Below are 12,799 nucleotides of genomic sequence, written 5' to 3'. Positions count from 1 at the left end.
ATCTAATAAATTCAACAAAGAAAGCAAAGGAGATCATTCTAGAGCGACAGCAAAGAACCCAGTGGAATTAGAGGTTGCAACCCTACGCACCAAGATTCGATATAACTAGCAGAATAAACACAACCTAGATACATCACAACTACAGAGGATGAAGCAAATCCTGGGTTATGAACAGGGAGGCAACCACGTTCTGGACGAACACACTGATATAGTTACCTCCAAACCAAGACCAGCAAACGACAAAGACCAAAGGAGTACAAATCAAGAACCTTCTATCGGCTTCTTCTCAACAGAGAAGAACCCAAAGAAGGCTCGGGGGCTGCAAGTACCCACCACAGAAAAGCACATTTTTAATTTTTTGATCCTCCAGCTTTTTTGTACCAAAAAACAAGAGGCTCGGGGGCTACACTCAATGAGTACAATTTTTTGCAAAATTGCACTCGCTGCACTCAAAGGAAAAGAACTCGGAGGACATCAAGACAGAAAGACCCTCTAGCTTTTTATGCCAAATAGCCAGAGGCTTGGGGTCTGCACTCACTGAGTGCACTTTTTTCAGCAAAAGTGCACATCAGTCAAAAGAAGAATCAAAGAAGACCATCTCAAGATTTCACTTCAAGAAGAACCCAGATCAAGTCTACAACAACTCAGCCCTTAAAGCTCAATCATGAAATGCTCAGGGGCTTGTCGATGGGGAACCCTACTGACCCCCATAGACCATACTATAGGGAAGTGGGCCTTGGTAACAAGGCCCACAACCCAATCGCCAAGAAGAACACGGAGCAAAGCAACGTGCAAGACCAAAACTCCAATTCGGACTATATAAGGAAAGGCGTCCGAAGCATAGCTTAGGACTCTGACCTTATATCCGAGTAGAACACAAACAACTCCTCTCAGCACCTAGACTATAAAGGGCTGGTGAGGATATCCCTTGTAAACGACTGAACACACCAAATACTTAAAGCAACACGACGCAAACAGGCTAACACCAAACTGGACGTAAGGTTATTACTCGACCAAGTCGAGGGCCCGAACCAGTATAAATCGTGAGTCTCTTTGCGTGACCGTCGAGTTTCACTATTCGTCGAAGCCTGAACAACTGTCCCGGGTACCCCTGTGGCAGGCTACCGGTGGTAAAACATCGACAAGTTCATACCCGGTTTGAAGGTGGTTGACGACATCTATAGACCACTTAAATTATACTACGATAATAATCTAGCAGTACAGTATGCTCACAACATAAGTCAGGTGGTGCTGCCAAACACATTGACATAGAGTATTACGTTGTGAAAGATAAAGTCCAGGATCAAGTCATAAGTCTTGAGCATATAAGTACAGAAAAGATGCTCGCGGATCCGCTTACAAAAGGCTTACCACCCAACGTATTCAGAAAACATGGTGTTCAGAGAACATGGTGCTAGCATGGGTTTAAGGGAAAGCCTAAAATTCCTGGACAAAAGAAAGACCCAAAGATAAGTATCTATTTCAGAACGAAGTAGTGTGTTATAGCTGTTAAATCTATCGGCAATGGACCGTGACGATGAGACATGCTCTATGCGCTAATCTGTAATGGAATGACAAAAGTAAATGAAATGAAATTAAAAAATGGTAGTGAGATCTAAGAGAGAGAATGTTAGTTGATCTCCACCAATAGGCCCGGCCTATTGGGCTGTTGTCTCTGCTCTCTGATCTGGGGAACTCAACCCTAATATGCTTGATGGACCCCTGTCGCACAGCACATATAAAAGAAATGTGGAGATCATGGCTCGTGCGACGAGGTTCAACGAAGCCACCACCATCCCACCCACAGTAAACCTAAACCTATCAAAGTAGTGCTATAGTGCTGCTAGCGACGAAAAGCCCATCAACCTCACCGTCGCCACTGCAGCGCCACTGGACTTCATCTTCATCGAGCAGGACGCCTACTACACCGTGGCACCGACATCTATGGTTACACAAAAAGATACATCGAGAAGCTGCTGTACTCCCAAGTCTCCAACAGCTACTAGCAAAAACACCGCCAAACTGACGATTACATGTACTAGCTTACTTCGCCGTTTCTGATTGATTTCGGATGAATCCGCATGGTTACATCTCACGACGGACGCCATTAGTGTGTCAGCGCAATCTACGGTTCATATGATGACACTGACACGCCACACCTGGCTACTACGAATCAATCCGTCGGGCGCGTCAGCCACAGGGAGCTCAGCGCTCGGAGCCGCGAGAAGTAGTCGCTGACGACGAGCAGCGCGCGCGCGGCCTGGCGCGTGGTCAGGATCCGGTGCACCTGCTTGAGCGTCTGCTGCCGCAGCAGGTCCGCCTGGCGGAGGAAGTTCTCCACGGTGGCGAGCTTGCTCATGGCGACGGCCATCTGGCCCATGTAGTTGGTGACGCTGTCGGCGGCGGACGCGGACGGGCCGAGCGCCGGGGCGGCGGCGGCGAGCGTGTCCCCGAGCGCCTGCTGCAGGGCCTCCATCCCCTGCGACAGCGCGTCCTCGGCCTGCTGCAGCGACTGCTGCAGGCTGCAGATGCCCACCAGCTGCTGCTCCGTCAGCTGCGGCTCCACCTGCCGCGCCACCACCTTGAGCAGCTCCGACGACCGGAACCCGCCCAGCCACATGAAGAACCGCTCCGCGGGGCTCATCCACATGCCCGACAGCACGTGGAACACGTCCGTCCTGGTGGCCACGCCCTTGAGACGGAACATCTCGTCGTAGTGCAGCATCACGCCGTCCACCAGCACGCCCAGGTCGTCATCGCCGATCTGCGCGCTCAGGGCCACCCGGAGGTCGTTCATGTGGTGCTGGTGCTCGTCCAGCCACCGCGCGTACTCCAGATCGAACGCCAACGAGCCTGCATGCAACAGGTGACACAGATTAGTTAGACTTTGCACAGGATCAGAATTCAGAATTGCTATGTATAAATGACAAGAGCTGAGCAATGTAAAAGATCATTGCCTCCAGTGGAGCCTCCATGATCGCCGGAGCGTCCACTTGCAATGAACATCCCCTGCATTATAGTTATACCAAAGCCCATATACAATCAGCGACAAAATATACATTTTTCTTAAAAAAAACAGATAAGGAGTTCACCTGCTGCCTTGCCCTCTGAAGCTCCTGCTCAAGGTGAGCCAGCTTGGACCGGCTGTTCTCCAGCTCCACAATGTATGCCTACAGAACAAAGTTGCACAGTGCTTGAACAATCTTGCAAGTGGCTAACATGATACAGAAACTATAGACAAAACTCAGTAAGCCAAGGCAGCATGCCGCCATTGTAGATTAGAACAGACACATGCATTGTTGAACTCGAATTATCTGATATGCATGAGGGAAAAATAACTAGAATGGTACTTTTTTTTTTAGCAGGCATGTATTGGTCAGTGGTTACCACTATTTAGTTAGCAAGAACACAGGATGGAATGCCATGCATAACAAAATCAAAATGTACATAAGCTTCCCGTAAGGGATGATCACCTTCTTCCTCATCCGGCTTTTCCGGGCTGCCTCGCGGTTTTGCGCAAGCCTCCTCTGCGCCTGCCATGACACAGCACAAACCACAATCACATTTGCTACTCCTATATTGCTTCTAATTTTTCCACATTCAGCCTGTTCGCTTGTCCTGCCAGGGCCAACAGCGTTTTTCTCTCACGGAGGACCAGCGTCAGCGGGCTTATCAGCCCAGAAACAGCAGCGAATTGTGTTCACAAGACATGACATAGCGCACCTTGTGATCCCTCGATTCTACCTTGCACACCGGCAACGAGTTATCGTGTCCATCGACGCTCTGCGTGATGGCTCCACCCTACGAACGGCGGCGCAATCACATGTCACAGCATATAATAATAAGGTGGAGTTCATGGCAGGCATACTGCGGGAATCAGGATCGAAGCTGAGTAGAGACGAGCAGAGCAGACCATCTGTGCGTCGTTGTGGTTGCCACCGCTGACGTCGTCGACGTCGGTGGAAGCCGTCTCGGCGAGCGGGCTCGTGACGACGATGCCGGAGTCGCCCCAGTTCTCGAAATGCGCCGCGGCCGCCCACGGCATGCAGAACCGGGCGTCGTCCGCCGTCGTCGCCACCCCCGGCAGCGCCATGCCAAACGGGACCGCTACTCCTCCATGCTGCACAGAGACAAAAAGAGCCTCCATCATTCATTCACAATCAAGAGAAGCCGCGCGAGAACGAATCGTCTTGGGCATGCAACAAAAGCTCAGTGAACTCACCGCGGCGGCGAGCGGCGGCACGAAGGTGGCGGCGGCGCTGAGGCTGCTGGAGGACTTGGAGCTGGGTTTGGGGCCTTCACATCACATTAATCCCGCGATGCGCGTGCAACAGCCAGCCATGAGAAGAGAGAACAACCAGTGCGCGCGCATGCGCATCCAAGAAAAGGGAAGGAAACAAATGAACAAGGCAGGGCGTTACGGCGCTGGAGCTCGGGGAGGAGGATGGTGGCGCCGTCCCCGACGTGGCGGTACCCGCCGGGACCCTGCTCCACCCAACAGCTGCGATGCGAATGCAAATGCAACCACCGCGCCGCACGGCACGAGGGGGGCCGCGCAAGGCAACAACACGTTAGCGAGCCGGACGGACGCGCCGGTCCAAAGGGAGAGGGAGACAAACGCTCGCGCGCCGCAAGCGACACAAGGAGGGAGGGAGGCACTGTTGGTGCTGCGCGCGTGGCACCACGTGTTGCCTTGTGCCCTGCGGCTTGCTTACCTGAAGACGTGAGATGGCTGGTGTTGATGCATCGGGCACGCCGGCAAGGACAGGGATCAGAACGGCGGCGACGAGGAGGACAGCCTGCTGCGCCCGTGCACCTTGGACGGACGGATGTGAGCTAAGCTTGGCTACCGGAGACGAGGCGAGACGAGACGAGACCGACGCCGTGCATGCGCGTCTGCTGCCCGGGGTTAAAGGGGAAGGAAGGAAGCAGGGGAATAGGGGATGGATGGGGACGCGGTGCAAACTGAAGATAGGATCATCAGAGCCTAGCTCCTCTAGTATAGCGAGGAGGAGAGGGATCGACGGAAAGATACGATCAGGGCGCGTCAATTTTGGTGTCAGGCCGGCTCATCCATCAATCCGCACATCCAATCCATCATTCAGTCCATCAGAGATCAGGCGTCAATCAGTACTTTGCGATGGAGAAGAGAAACGCAGGGTGGCAGGCAGCGACAGAGAGCACAGAGCAGCGGCCTTATTGTACTCCATCTGACTGACGACGCGCGTGGTTGCGTGTGCGCCGAGTCCCGGTGAGTGCTGGCAATGCTTCGCTCGAGGTCGAGGAGCCGAGCCCGAGCGGAGCGGCAGGAACAAGGAGAGGAAGTGCCAAGCCAAAGGGTGGGCCTGGTGACTGCGAGAGCACACTGTAATAATAGTGTAATGGCTCGATGTGATGTGATGGTGTACGCCAGACCGCCAGTGCTAGGTTGGTAGCCATTGTTGTCCGCTCCTATTCCTATGTGAGGGGTAGGGGGATACCGCCCGGCTGTGTTTAGGTCCTATTTGGTTCAGTCGTGGCTGTAGGAAAAAGCTGTTGTGGGTTGTGAGCTATGAAAAAACTGCTGTAGGCTGTGAGTTGTAGAAAAGATGAAAGTTGTTTGGTTAAACAAGTATAAAATATACCTTTTATCTTTATCTCTCTTGAAACAACTATGGAAGAGCTTTTTATTCCACCAATTTCGAAAAACAGAAAGCCAAAAGCCAAAAGCAGGATCATACCAGCTTTAAAAAATGAACTACAGAAAAACAGCTGCTTCTAAAAAACACTCTCCAAAAGCAGCTCCTTTGGTTGGCCTTTTAATTTTTAGGGCCAAAAGCCAAAGCCAAAAGCCCAACCAAACAGGACCTTAGGGTAGAAATTTGAATTTTGAGGCTACTGTAGCACATTCGTTTTTATTTGGCAAATAGTGTTCAAACATGAACTAATTGGGCTCAAAACGTTCGTCTCGCAATTTCCCACAAAACTGTGTAATTAGTTTTTCTTTTCGTCTACATTTAATGCTCCATACATAGGCCACAAATATTCGGTGTGACAGGTACTGTAGTAATTTTTTAAAAATTAGGATAGAACTAAACAAAGGGAGCAGGGTGACACGTGAGACACGGTCGGGAGGTACTCCCAATCCTAAAAAAACGTAATTTAAATTTGAATCCAATTCAGAAATTCCACAATGAATCTGAAGACACCTATTCGTTATCATAAATGTTAGTGTTTCTCGTTTAGATTTAGTTAATAAAACTATTTGAATTTTTAAAAACTTGAATGTATTTTTTGAACAGAGGGAGTAGTCTCGCCCTAAGGAAACTTACTTTTGTGGTTTAATATTTGAACAAGATAAGACCTGTTTGAAACGCTAGATTTTTTTACATGTATTATACTAGCTCTGTTCTAAAAAGGGCCATGTGCCAGCTAAAGTGCTTCACGTTTGGGCTGTGTTTAGTTCGTGAATTTTAGGAATTTGGCTACTGTAGCATTTTCGTTTTTATTTGGCCATTAGTGTTCAATCATGGACTAATTAGGCTCAAAACGTTCGTCTCGCAATTTTCAACCAAACTGTGCAATTAGTTTTTTTCGTCTACATTTAATGTTCCATACACGTATCGTAAGATTCGATGTGATGGCTACTGTAGCACTTTTTGGGAAACTTTTTGAGAACTAAACAAGCACTTGACCAAGTTTCTAGTGCGTTTATGGCTCCAAATCAATTTGTTATGAAAATACACTTTGTACTTAATCTAATGATATTTCTTTGATATTATACTTTTTTATCTATAATTATCAAACTTATAAGATAGTAAAACATGATACTATGCTGCATTCTTTTTAAGACAGAGAGGGTATATATATATGATTGGAGGGAGGGGGAAGAGGGATCAAGTACTCCCTCTGTCCCAAAATATCTATCGTTTTCGTTTCACAAGAAACAACTTTGACAAAATATATATTAAAAAATATTAATATTTATGGTACATAATTGGTATTGTTGGAAAGATCTTTTAATCTAGTTTTTTAATAAATTTATTTGGAGATTTAAATGTTGCATATATTTTCTACAAGTCAGGTCAAACTTACGACACAGAAACTAAAAGCGACAAATAATTTGGAAGAGACGATTCAGGCACATAAAACCATGCATTACACAATTGATATTAGTTATTAACCATGCACAACACAATTGACTTTATAGAATAGGCTTATCCTGTGAACGAATCGAGAACGCAAACAAAAACATGAAGAACACAATTTGATATATCAAATAAAGATTAAGTATATCAATCTGATAGGAGGTTAAAGTCTTAAATTGAAAGGATTAGTCGACATGCTACCTTGCCATCTCCACCGTCGTACTCATACTCATGTAGCTTAAGGCCACCATGTGTACTACACCCGTGCCTTTCAATCTTTTATATCTCACACGAAAACGTTAGTTCACATGTGCTACTATTAATTATAAAGAAAACCCAAAAAAGCTCTAGATGCATTCAGAGCGTCGCTGGCTTGTGGACGCACATCCGTCGCTGTCACTCAACTCTGGGGAGAGAAGAGAGAGGATATCGGCCACCACGCTTATACCCAAATACTCAACTCAGGGGAGAGAGGCGCGAGAGAGAGCTTGAGAGAAGCCTTGTCAGCGTATAGGTACATGTGTAGACTCATTTGAACTGGGCCCTTGTTTAGTTGCCCGAATTTAGACAATCAAAATCACTGTGACAGTATTGTAGTGCACTGTAGCATTCGTTTGTATTTGGTGATAATTGTCCAATCGTTGACTGATTAGGCTCAAAACGTTCGTCTCGCAAAGTACGACCAAACTGTATAATTAGTTTTTGATTTCGTCAACATTTAGTACTCCATGCATGTACCGCAAGTTTGATGTGACGGGAAATCTTCTTTTTGTATAGTGCCAAAATTTGGATTCGGTGGGAACTAAACGCCCCTAGCTCTAAGACCCAAATAAAGATGCAAATTTAGGCTTTGTCTACTTCCTCCCTAAAACTTTATATCCTATTACATTGAATGTTTGGACACATGCATAAAGTATTAAATATAAGCTAAAAATAACTAATTGCACAGATTACGACTACTTTACGAGATGATTCTTTTAAGCCTAATTAGTCCATGATTTGACAATAAAGTGCTATAGTAACATATGTGCTAATGACGGGTTAATTAGGCTTAATAAATTCGTCTCACGGTTTTTTGACGTATTCTGTAATTTGTTTTTATTAATATCCGAACACCCCATGCGGCACCCCATTTAACATCCGATGTGACACCCTGAATCTAAACACCACCTTAATGACCGAGATCGGAACCACACATCCGAATTAGTTTGGGGAATGTTGGCGCACTTTACTCAAGTTTTAAATACTTTCTAAATGATAATCTGCCTACTTTCAAAATGTTATGAATAATCATAGACACAACTTTAAAGGTTGAACGGTAGCTATACAAAACTATGTAATTATCGTTGCTCATATTGTAACACCCTCGGTATTACACCGTAAATCATTTACTAAAATATGTCATGAGCATCATGCTTATGTGTTAATGCATGTAATAAAGTGTGTAGATTAATTTCTGTAACTTGAAACGATCAACTAGAATGCGAAATGAAAGTTGATTCGATAGTCATGTTATATCACTAAGGGTTGAAAACTAATTTTTATTAAGCAAAAATGCTATGGAACATGTATGTGATACTTAAATAAAGTTTGAAGTACAAACTTTGTAGATGATAATAAAATACCTACGGTCGAAAAATAATATTACTAGCTAATATTTCCACTAGCTTAGAAATCGCAAATGAAAATCAAATTCAGCTCTAAAACTTAGAAATTTTTAAGTCTGCCAACAGTTAGACACAACTATGTTTTGTAATTTATTGTGAGAGATTAGGTTAAGGAGTGTTGTAGTGTTATAGCTCGATTTGGTAGTCTCATGTGCCATCTTATGCATGGTGAAGATGGTTTAGGTCCTCAAGCAACCGTTTAGTAGTGTTGAACGCTTTAAAATTCGTGCGTGTCACCGTCTCGATTTGGTTGGCGTCGGGTGTGCGGTCACCGCGTGGCCTCCCCACGCCGCGCACATGGCCGCATCCCACGCGGTCAACTGTGCCACCGCGCTTGGCCGGTCGAGCCGTCTGGGCTTAGCCGAGGCTGACCGCAGCGAGCCGCTGGCCCCACGCCCTACTGCTCTACCTCGCGCTGCCATCTTGGGTGCCGCCGTGGCCACGCTATGCTGCCATTGTGTCTGCACTACCGATGCTCCTCGCGTCGCGATGCTGCCGCTGCCGTCACATCGTCGTTGCATCTGCGCCGGTCCACTACATCTCTGCGCTGTTGTTGGGCCTATGCGTGTTGCCTCAGCCGTGCGCACGTGGGCGAGCCATCGTCGCCATGCCCTTTTTGGCACTACGGCATGCGAGCCACGCCGGTCAGACATGCGCACACGTTGTCCATAACGTCGGGGCATGGGCCTCCCGTTTCCACCGCTTGCGTCCCGTCAAGGCGAGGACGAGCCAGGCCCACCTATCGCGCCGTCTCTCTCTTTTTCCTCTATTTTTGCCGTCGTCGTGTTGCGTCATGGTGAGCCCGAGAGCGAGCACCTCTCATCAATTCCTCATGCTCGTGTCTTTGCCTTCACGTTTCCTCTCCAGCCGACCCCACCCTTACTTTGATTGCGGCTCTACTGAGCTCCAATTTTGGAGCTTTGCCCACCACCGTGCCATTATAAACCGTCACCGCCCGCGTCGTGGCCAACCTCCACCACTTCACCCCCACGCTAATTCCTCTACACCACTAGCTGCCAGTGGGAGTGCTACCACCTCCTCGCTACCGCTGACGCGGCCGTGTCCACCGCTGTTCGTCACCATGCTCGTTACGCGCACGTGGCTAGCACTGCTCAGGTAGTCACCGGTCGAACCACCACTTCGGCCTATTTCGTGGTGTGCCCCTGGTGCTTATCCCCTATCTCTACCGTCCTATTAACGACGTGGCTCACCAGAATGTGGTTGCCTTCGTTGCAAGTCGCCCGCCACTAGGGAGAGTCTGCTCTGCTTTACTCCCGTTCGTGCCACCACCGCCCATCGATTCGCGTCAAACCCTAGGTGAGCGTCGGCCTCGTAGATAGGTCAGCGTATATCCCATGTGGCTGGTGCAAGCGCTAGTGCCACCACTCGCCACGCCGGAGCGCGCGGGGGAGGCCAGTGACCTTGTCGTTGTAAAGAGGAGAAAGATCTGAGGGTTTTATTACAAAGTCGTTGTCTATAGAAATAGTACGTGTAGTGTTTGTGCTATTTTCTAATAACACGAGGGCGTTTTTGCAAGAGTGCCAACGCGCACGGGCTTCCTCGTCGCGGGCCACCTCCGCGCATGGGCCTCGCCTCGCCTGTGGGCCACCGCGCGCTCACGTGCGCGCGCGTGTTGCGCCACGTGGGCAGCGTTGGGCCAAAATCAGTTTAGCTTTTCGTGGAGAATAGAAATAACTTTTTATTTGTATTTCTGAGCTTATCTTTGATAAATCATATAAAATCATGTAGGTATCCAAAAATTATGAAACTAATTTTGTTAAGTTCCTAAAATTATGCTCTATCTATTAGTGTATTTATTTCATATATGTGCTTATTGATACTAGGAGCTATTAAATCATTTGAGAGTGTTTAATATTATTAGGTTAAATATTATAGGAATTTTTGTGGCAGGAATTTTTGTGGCAGGAATTTTTGTGGTAGCTATTAAAACCCTAAATTTTTTATAGTAGCTTCATTGTATTATTGTGTGCTCACTGTAATTTTTGTAGCCCTAAAATAGACTATTTAAAATAGTAGCTAAATACCCATTAAGGCTAAATGAATAATGGCATGATGTTGGTTATAAAAAAATTAAGCACTTGTAGGGTGAGTTTGGAATCTATTTGATAGAGATAATGATTAGCTTAGTACCTTAGTTATTAGAGCTAGCTTAGTAGCGTAGCATGTGTATTCTTATTTTAAGAGTTATTGTTGTCAAAATGCTAAGTATTGTATCATCATCGCATACATGTAGAGAACGAGTTGACGGAGATCATGACCATCGAAGATCTCGAGTTCGAGGAAATCATCGAGGAGTACGAGGAGGAGATTCTCATGCAGGAGAGGTCCCGAAGCCATCACTAACTGACTAAGCTAACATCGTGTCTGCCCAACGCAAGCCCCGGTGCATAACCCTTATTTTGAATAATCACTGGATATATATATATGTGATGTGCATCTACGTTACAGGTTTATTGTTGAAATTACATACATAGATAAATCTACCTATGAGTCCTACTAGTATAGGTCGAGTAGATACTATGCTTAGGCTATCGATAGCGTCAGTAACCTATCATTAATCATAATATGTGATTATTATTATCACTCTTATAATAAAATTGTGAAATGGAAATGAAGACCGGGCGGGAATATGGTACGGGTATTGATGGGTGTAAGAGGTTGTGTCCCGTGGTTAATGGGGCAAAGCTTGGTTATACTGTTTTTCCTGTCCATGTCAGTTAAGAACCGATCATTATATTGGATTCTAGTCAAGTCATATACTTATTAACCTGAGCACATACTTGCTTATGGGGGTGGAAAGGCTTATTGCTCTCTTATCGTAGGTTCTGGCTCTTTTTAGACTGGCTGCTTGGAGGCGAGGATGGTAGAGGTATAAGCACCACACTGAGTCCGATACTCAAATGTAGAGGCTTGGAGTCTAAGTTTGGACAGAGACCTAGACCCCTTAATATGAGAGTGGTGAGTTGGTCCTGCTTATGTCTGGGGTACAAGCAGGGCGTGTGTTTCGGAGTACCCAGCTGGGCTACATTAATTCATGAATCATCGTGTAATACGGTATAACTTGTCTACGATCTAGCATCGTAGTAAGAACTAAAAAATAAAAGATGGTGAAATAGATCTGATTGCTCAACTATTGCCTAAAAGTAGAACATGTGCTAATGAACTAATCATGACCGCTAATAAAACACATACATAAGGATTCACTACTAGTATTGCTTTTTGCAAAAAGGAAATCCAACAAACCATAAAGCTTATCATATCCTTTGGAGTTATGAAATTATTCTCACTAGTCGGGTAAGTCTTGCGAGTATATTGCGTACTTAGGATTTATTTATCCCTATTGCAGGTGCAGCTTGAGTAGTAGCTATTGTGTGGAGGATTCTTTTGGTGGACGTAGACGGATTCTTGTATCTTATCGTTAAATGTTTATTATAATTTCGCTGTTTAAATTTCGTACTCTAAACTTAATATTGTAATAATATATTTCTAAGAACTCTTGTTGTATGAAATGGACTAAGTATTGTAAACTCGTTCTCATTATTGGATTCTAGAGGAAAGAACATGGATTGTTCGAGTTCTCCTACGGGGTGTGCTCGACGGAACCGTTCGATATAACTTGCGTTCAGGGTGCTTAGTATCTGGTGAAAGACGAGCGCCTCCAAAGATGTGTTATTTCGGACGATTCTGCCACACATATTAATTAAAATATATAACTAGATATACTAAAAATATTTTTCATTATATTTAAAAATCCAATCCATTAGTATTATTAAATTAAATATCATATTCTTTATTATAGAGATAAGATTTAAATTATTTCAATGATACACCACTAATAATATTAAATATTATCATTAGTCATAAAAGTATATATTACATAATTAAGTTTTCCACGGATATAATATCAAATATCGTCTATCTTAGAATACGGATAAAGATTTAGATAGAGAAATAAATAAGAAAAAAGATAGGAAAACATTCATG

General features: G+C 45.5%; 1 protein-coding gene across 2 annotated transcripts; it reads right to left on the bottom strand.

Moving 5' to 3' along the window:
• Positions 1-2,034: 2,034 nt before the first annotated feature.
• On the bottom strand, positions 2,035-4,463 carry LOC136520944 (transcription factor TGAL3-like). 2 transcript variants are annotated; one of them, XM_066514635.1, is made up of 8 exons: positions 4,422-4,463; positions 4,223-4,296; positions 3,914-4,120; positions 3,724-3,801; positions 3,474-3,533; positions 3,093-3,170; positions 2,958-3,009; positions 2,036-2,853 (listed from the first exon to the last, which is right to left on the bottom strand). In XM_066514635.1, exons 3-8 carry the CDS (start codon positions 4,091-4,093, stop codon positions 2,174-2,176), a joined length of 1,128 nt encoding a protein of 375 aa, XP_066370732.1. In that variant the 5' UTR covers positions 4,094-4,120; positions 4,223-4,296; positions 4,422-4,463; the 3' UTR covers positions 2,036-2,173. The 2 variants fall into 2 exon arrangements, with proteins under 2 accessions (XP_066370733.1, XP_066370732.1); XM_066514636.1 differs by lacking the exon at positions 4,422-4,463 and having other exon boundaries at positions 2,035-2,853; positions 3,745-3,801; positions 4,223-4,377.
• Between the last annotated feature and the right edge of the window lie 8,336 nt (positions 4,464-12,799).

This window comes from Miscanthus floridulus, chromosome 18 (assembly GCF_019320115.1).
Source record: "Miscanthus floridulus cultivar M001 chromosome 18, ASM1932011v1, whole genome shotgun sequence".
NCBI classification, from domain to species: Eukaryota; Viridiplantae; Streptophyta; class Magnoliopsida; order Poales; family Poaceae; genus Miscanthus; species Miscanthus floridulus.
This window is presented reverse-complemented; position numbering and strand designations above follow the sequence as displayed.

What these genes read in the sequence shown, in the direction of transcription:
- LOC136520944 (XM_066514635.1), bottom strand. Translation starts at nt 4,093, where the DNA reads ATGGCGCTGCCGGGGGTGGCGACGACGGCGGACGACGCCCGGTTCTGC. An exon ending in TTCAGAGGGCAAGGCAGCAG is followed by an intron (nt 3,010 to 3,092) that starts GTGAACTCCTTA and finishes ACTATAATGCAG; the next exon opens with GGGATGTTCATTGCAAGTGG. An exon ending in TCATGGAGGCTCCACTGGAG is followed by an intron (nt 2,854 to 2,957) that starts GCAATGATCTTT and finishes TGTTGCATGCAG; the next exon opens with GCTCGTTGGCGTTCGATCTG.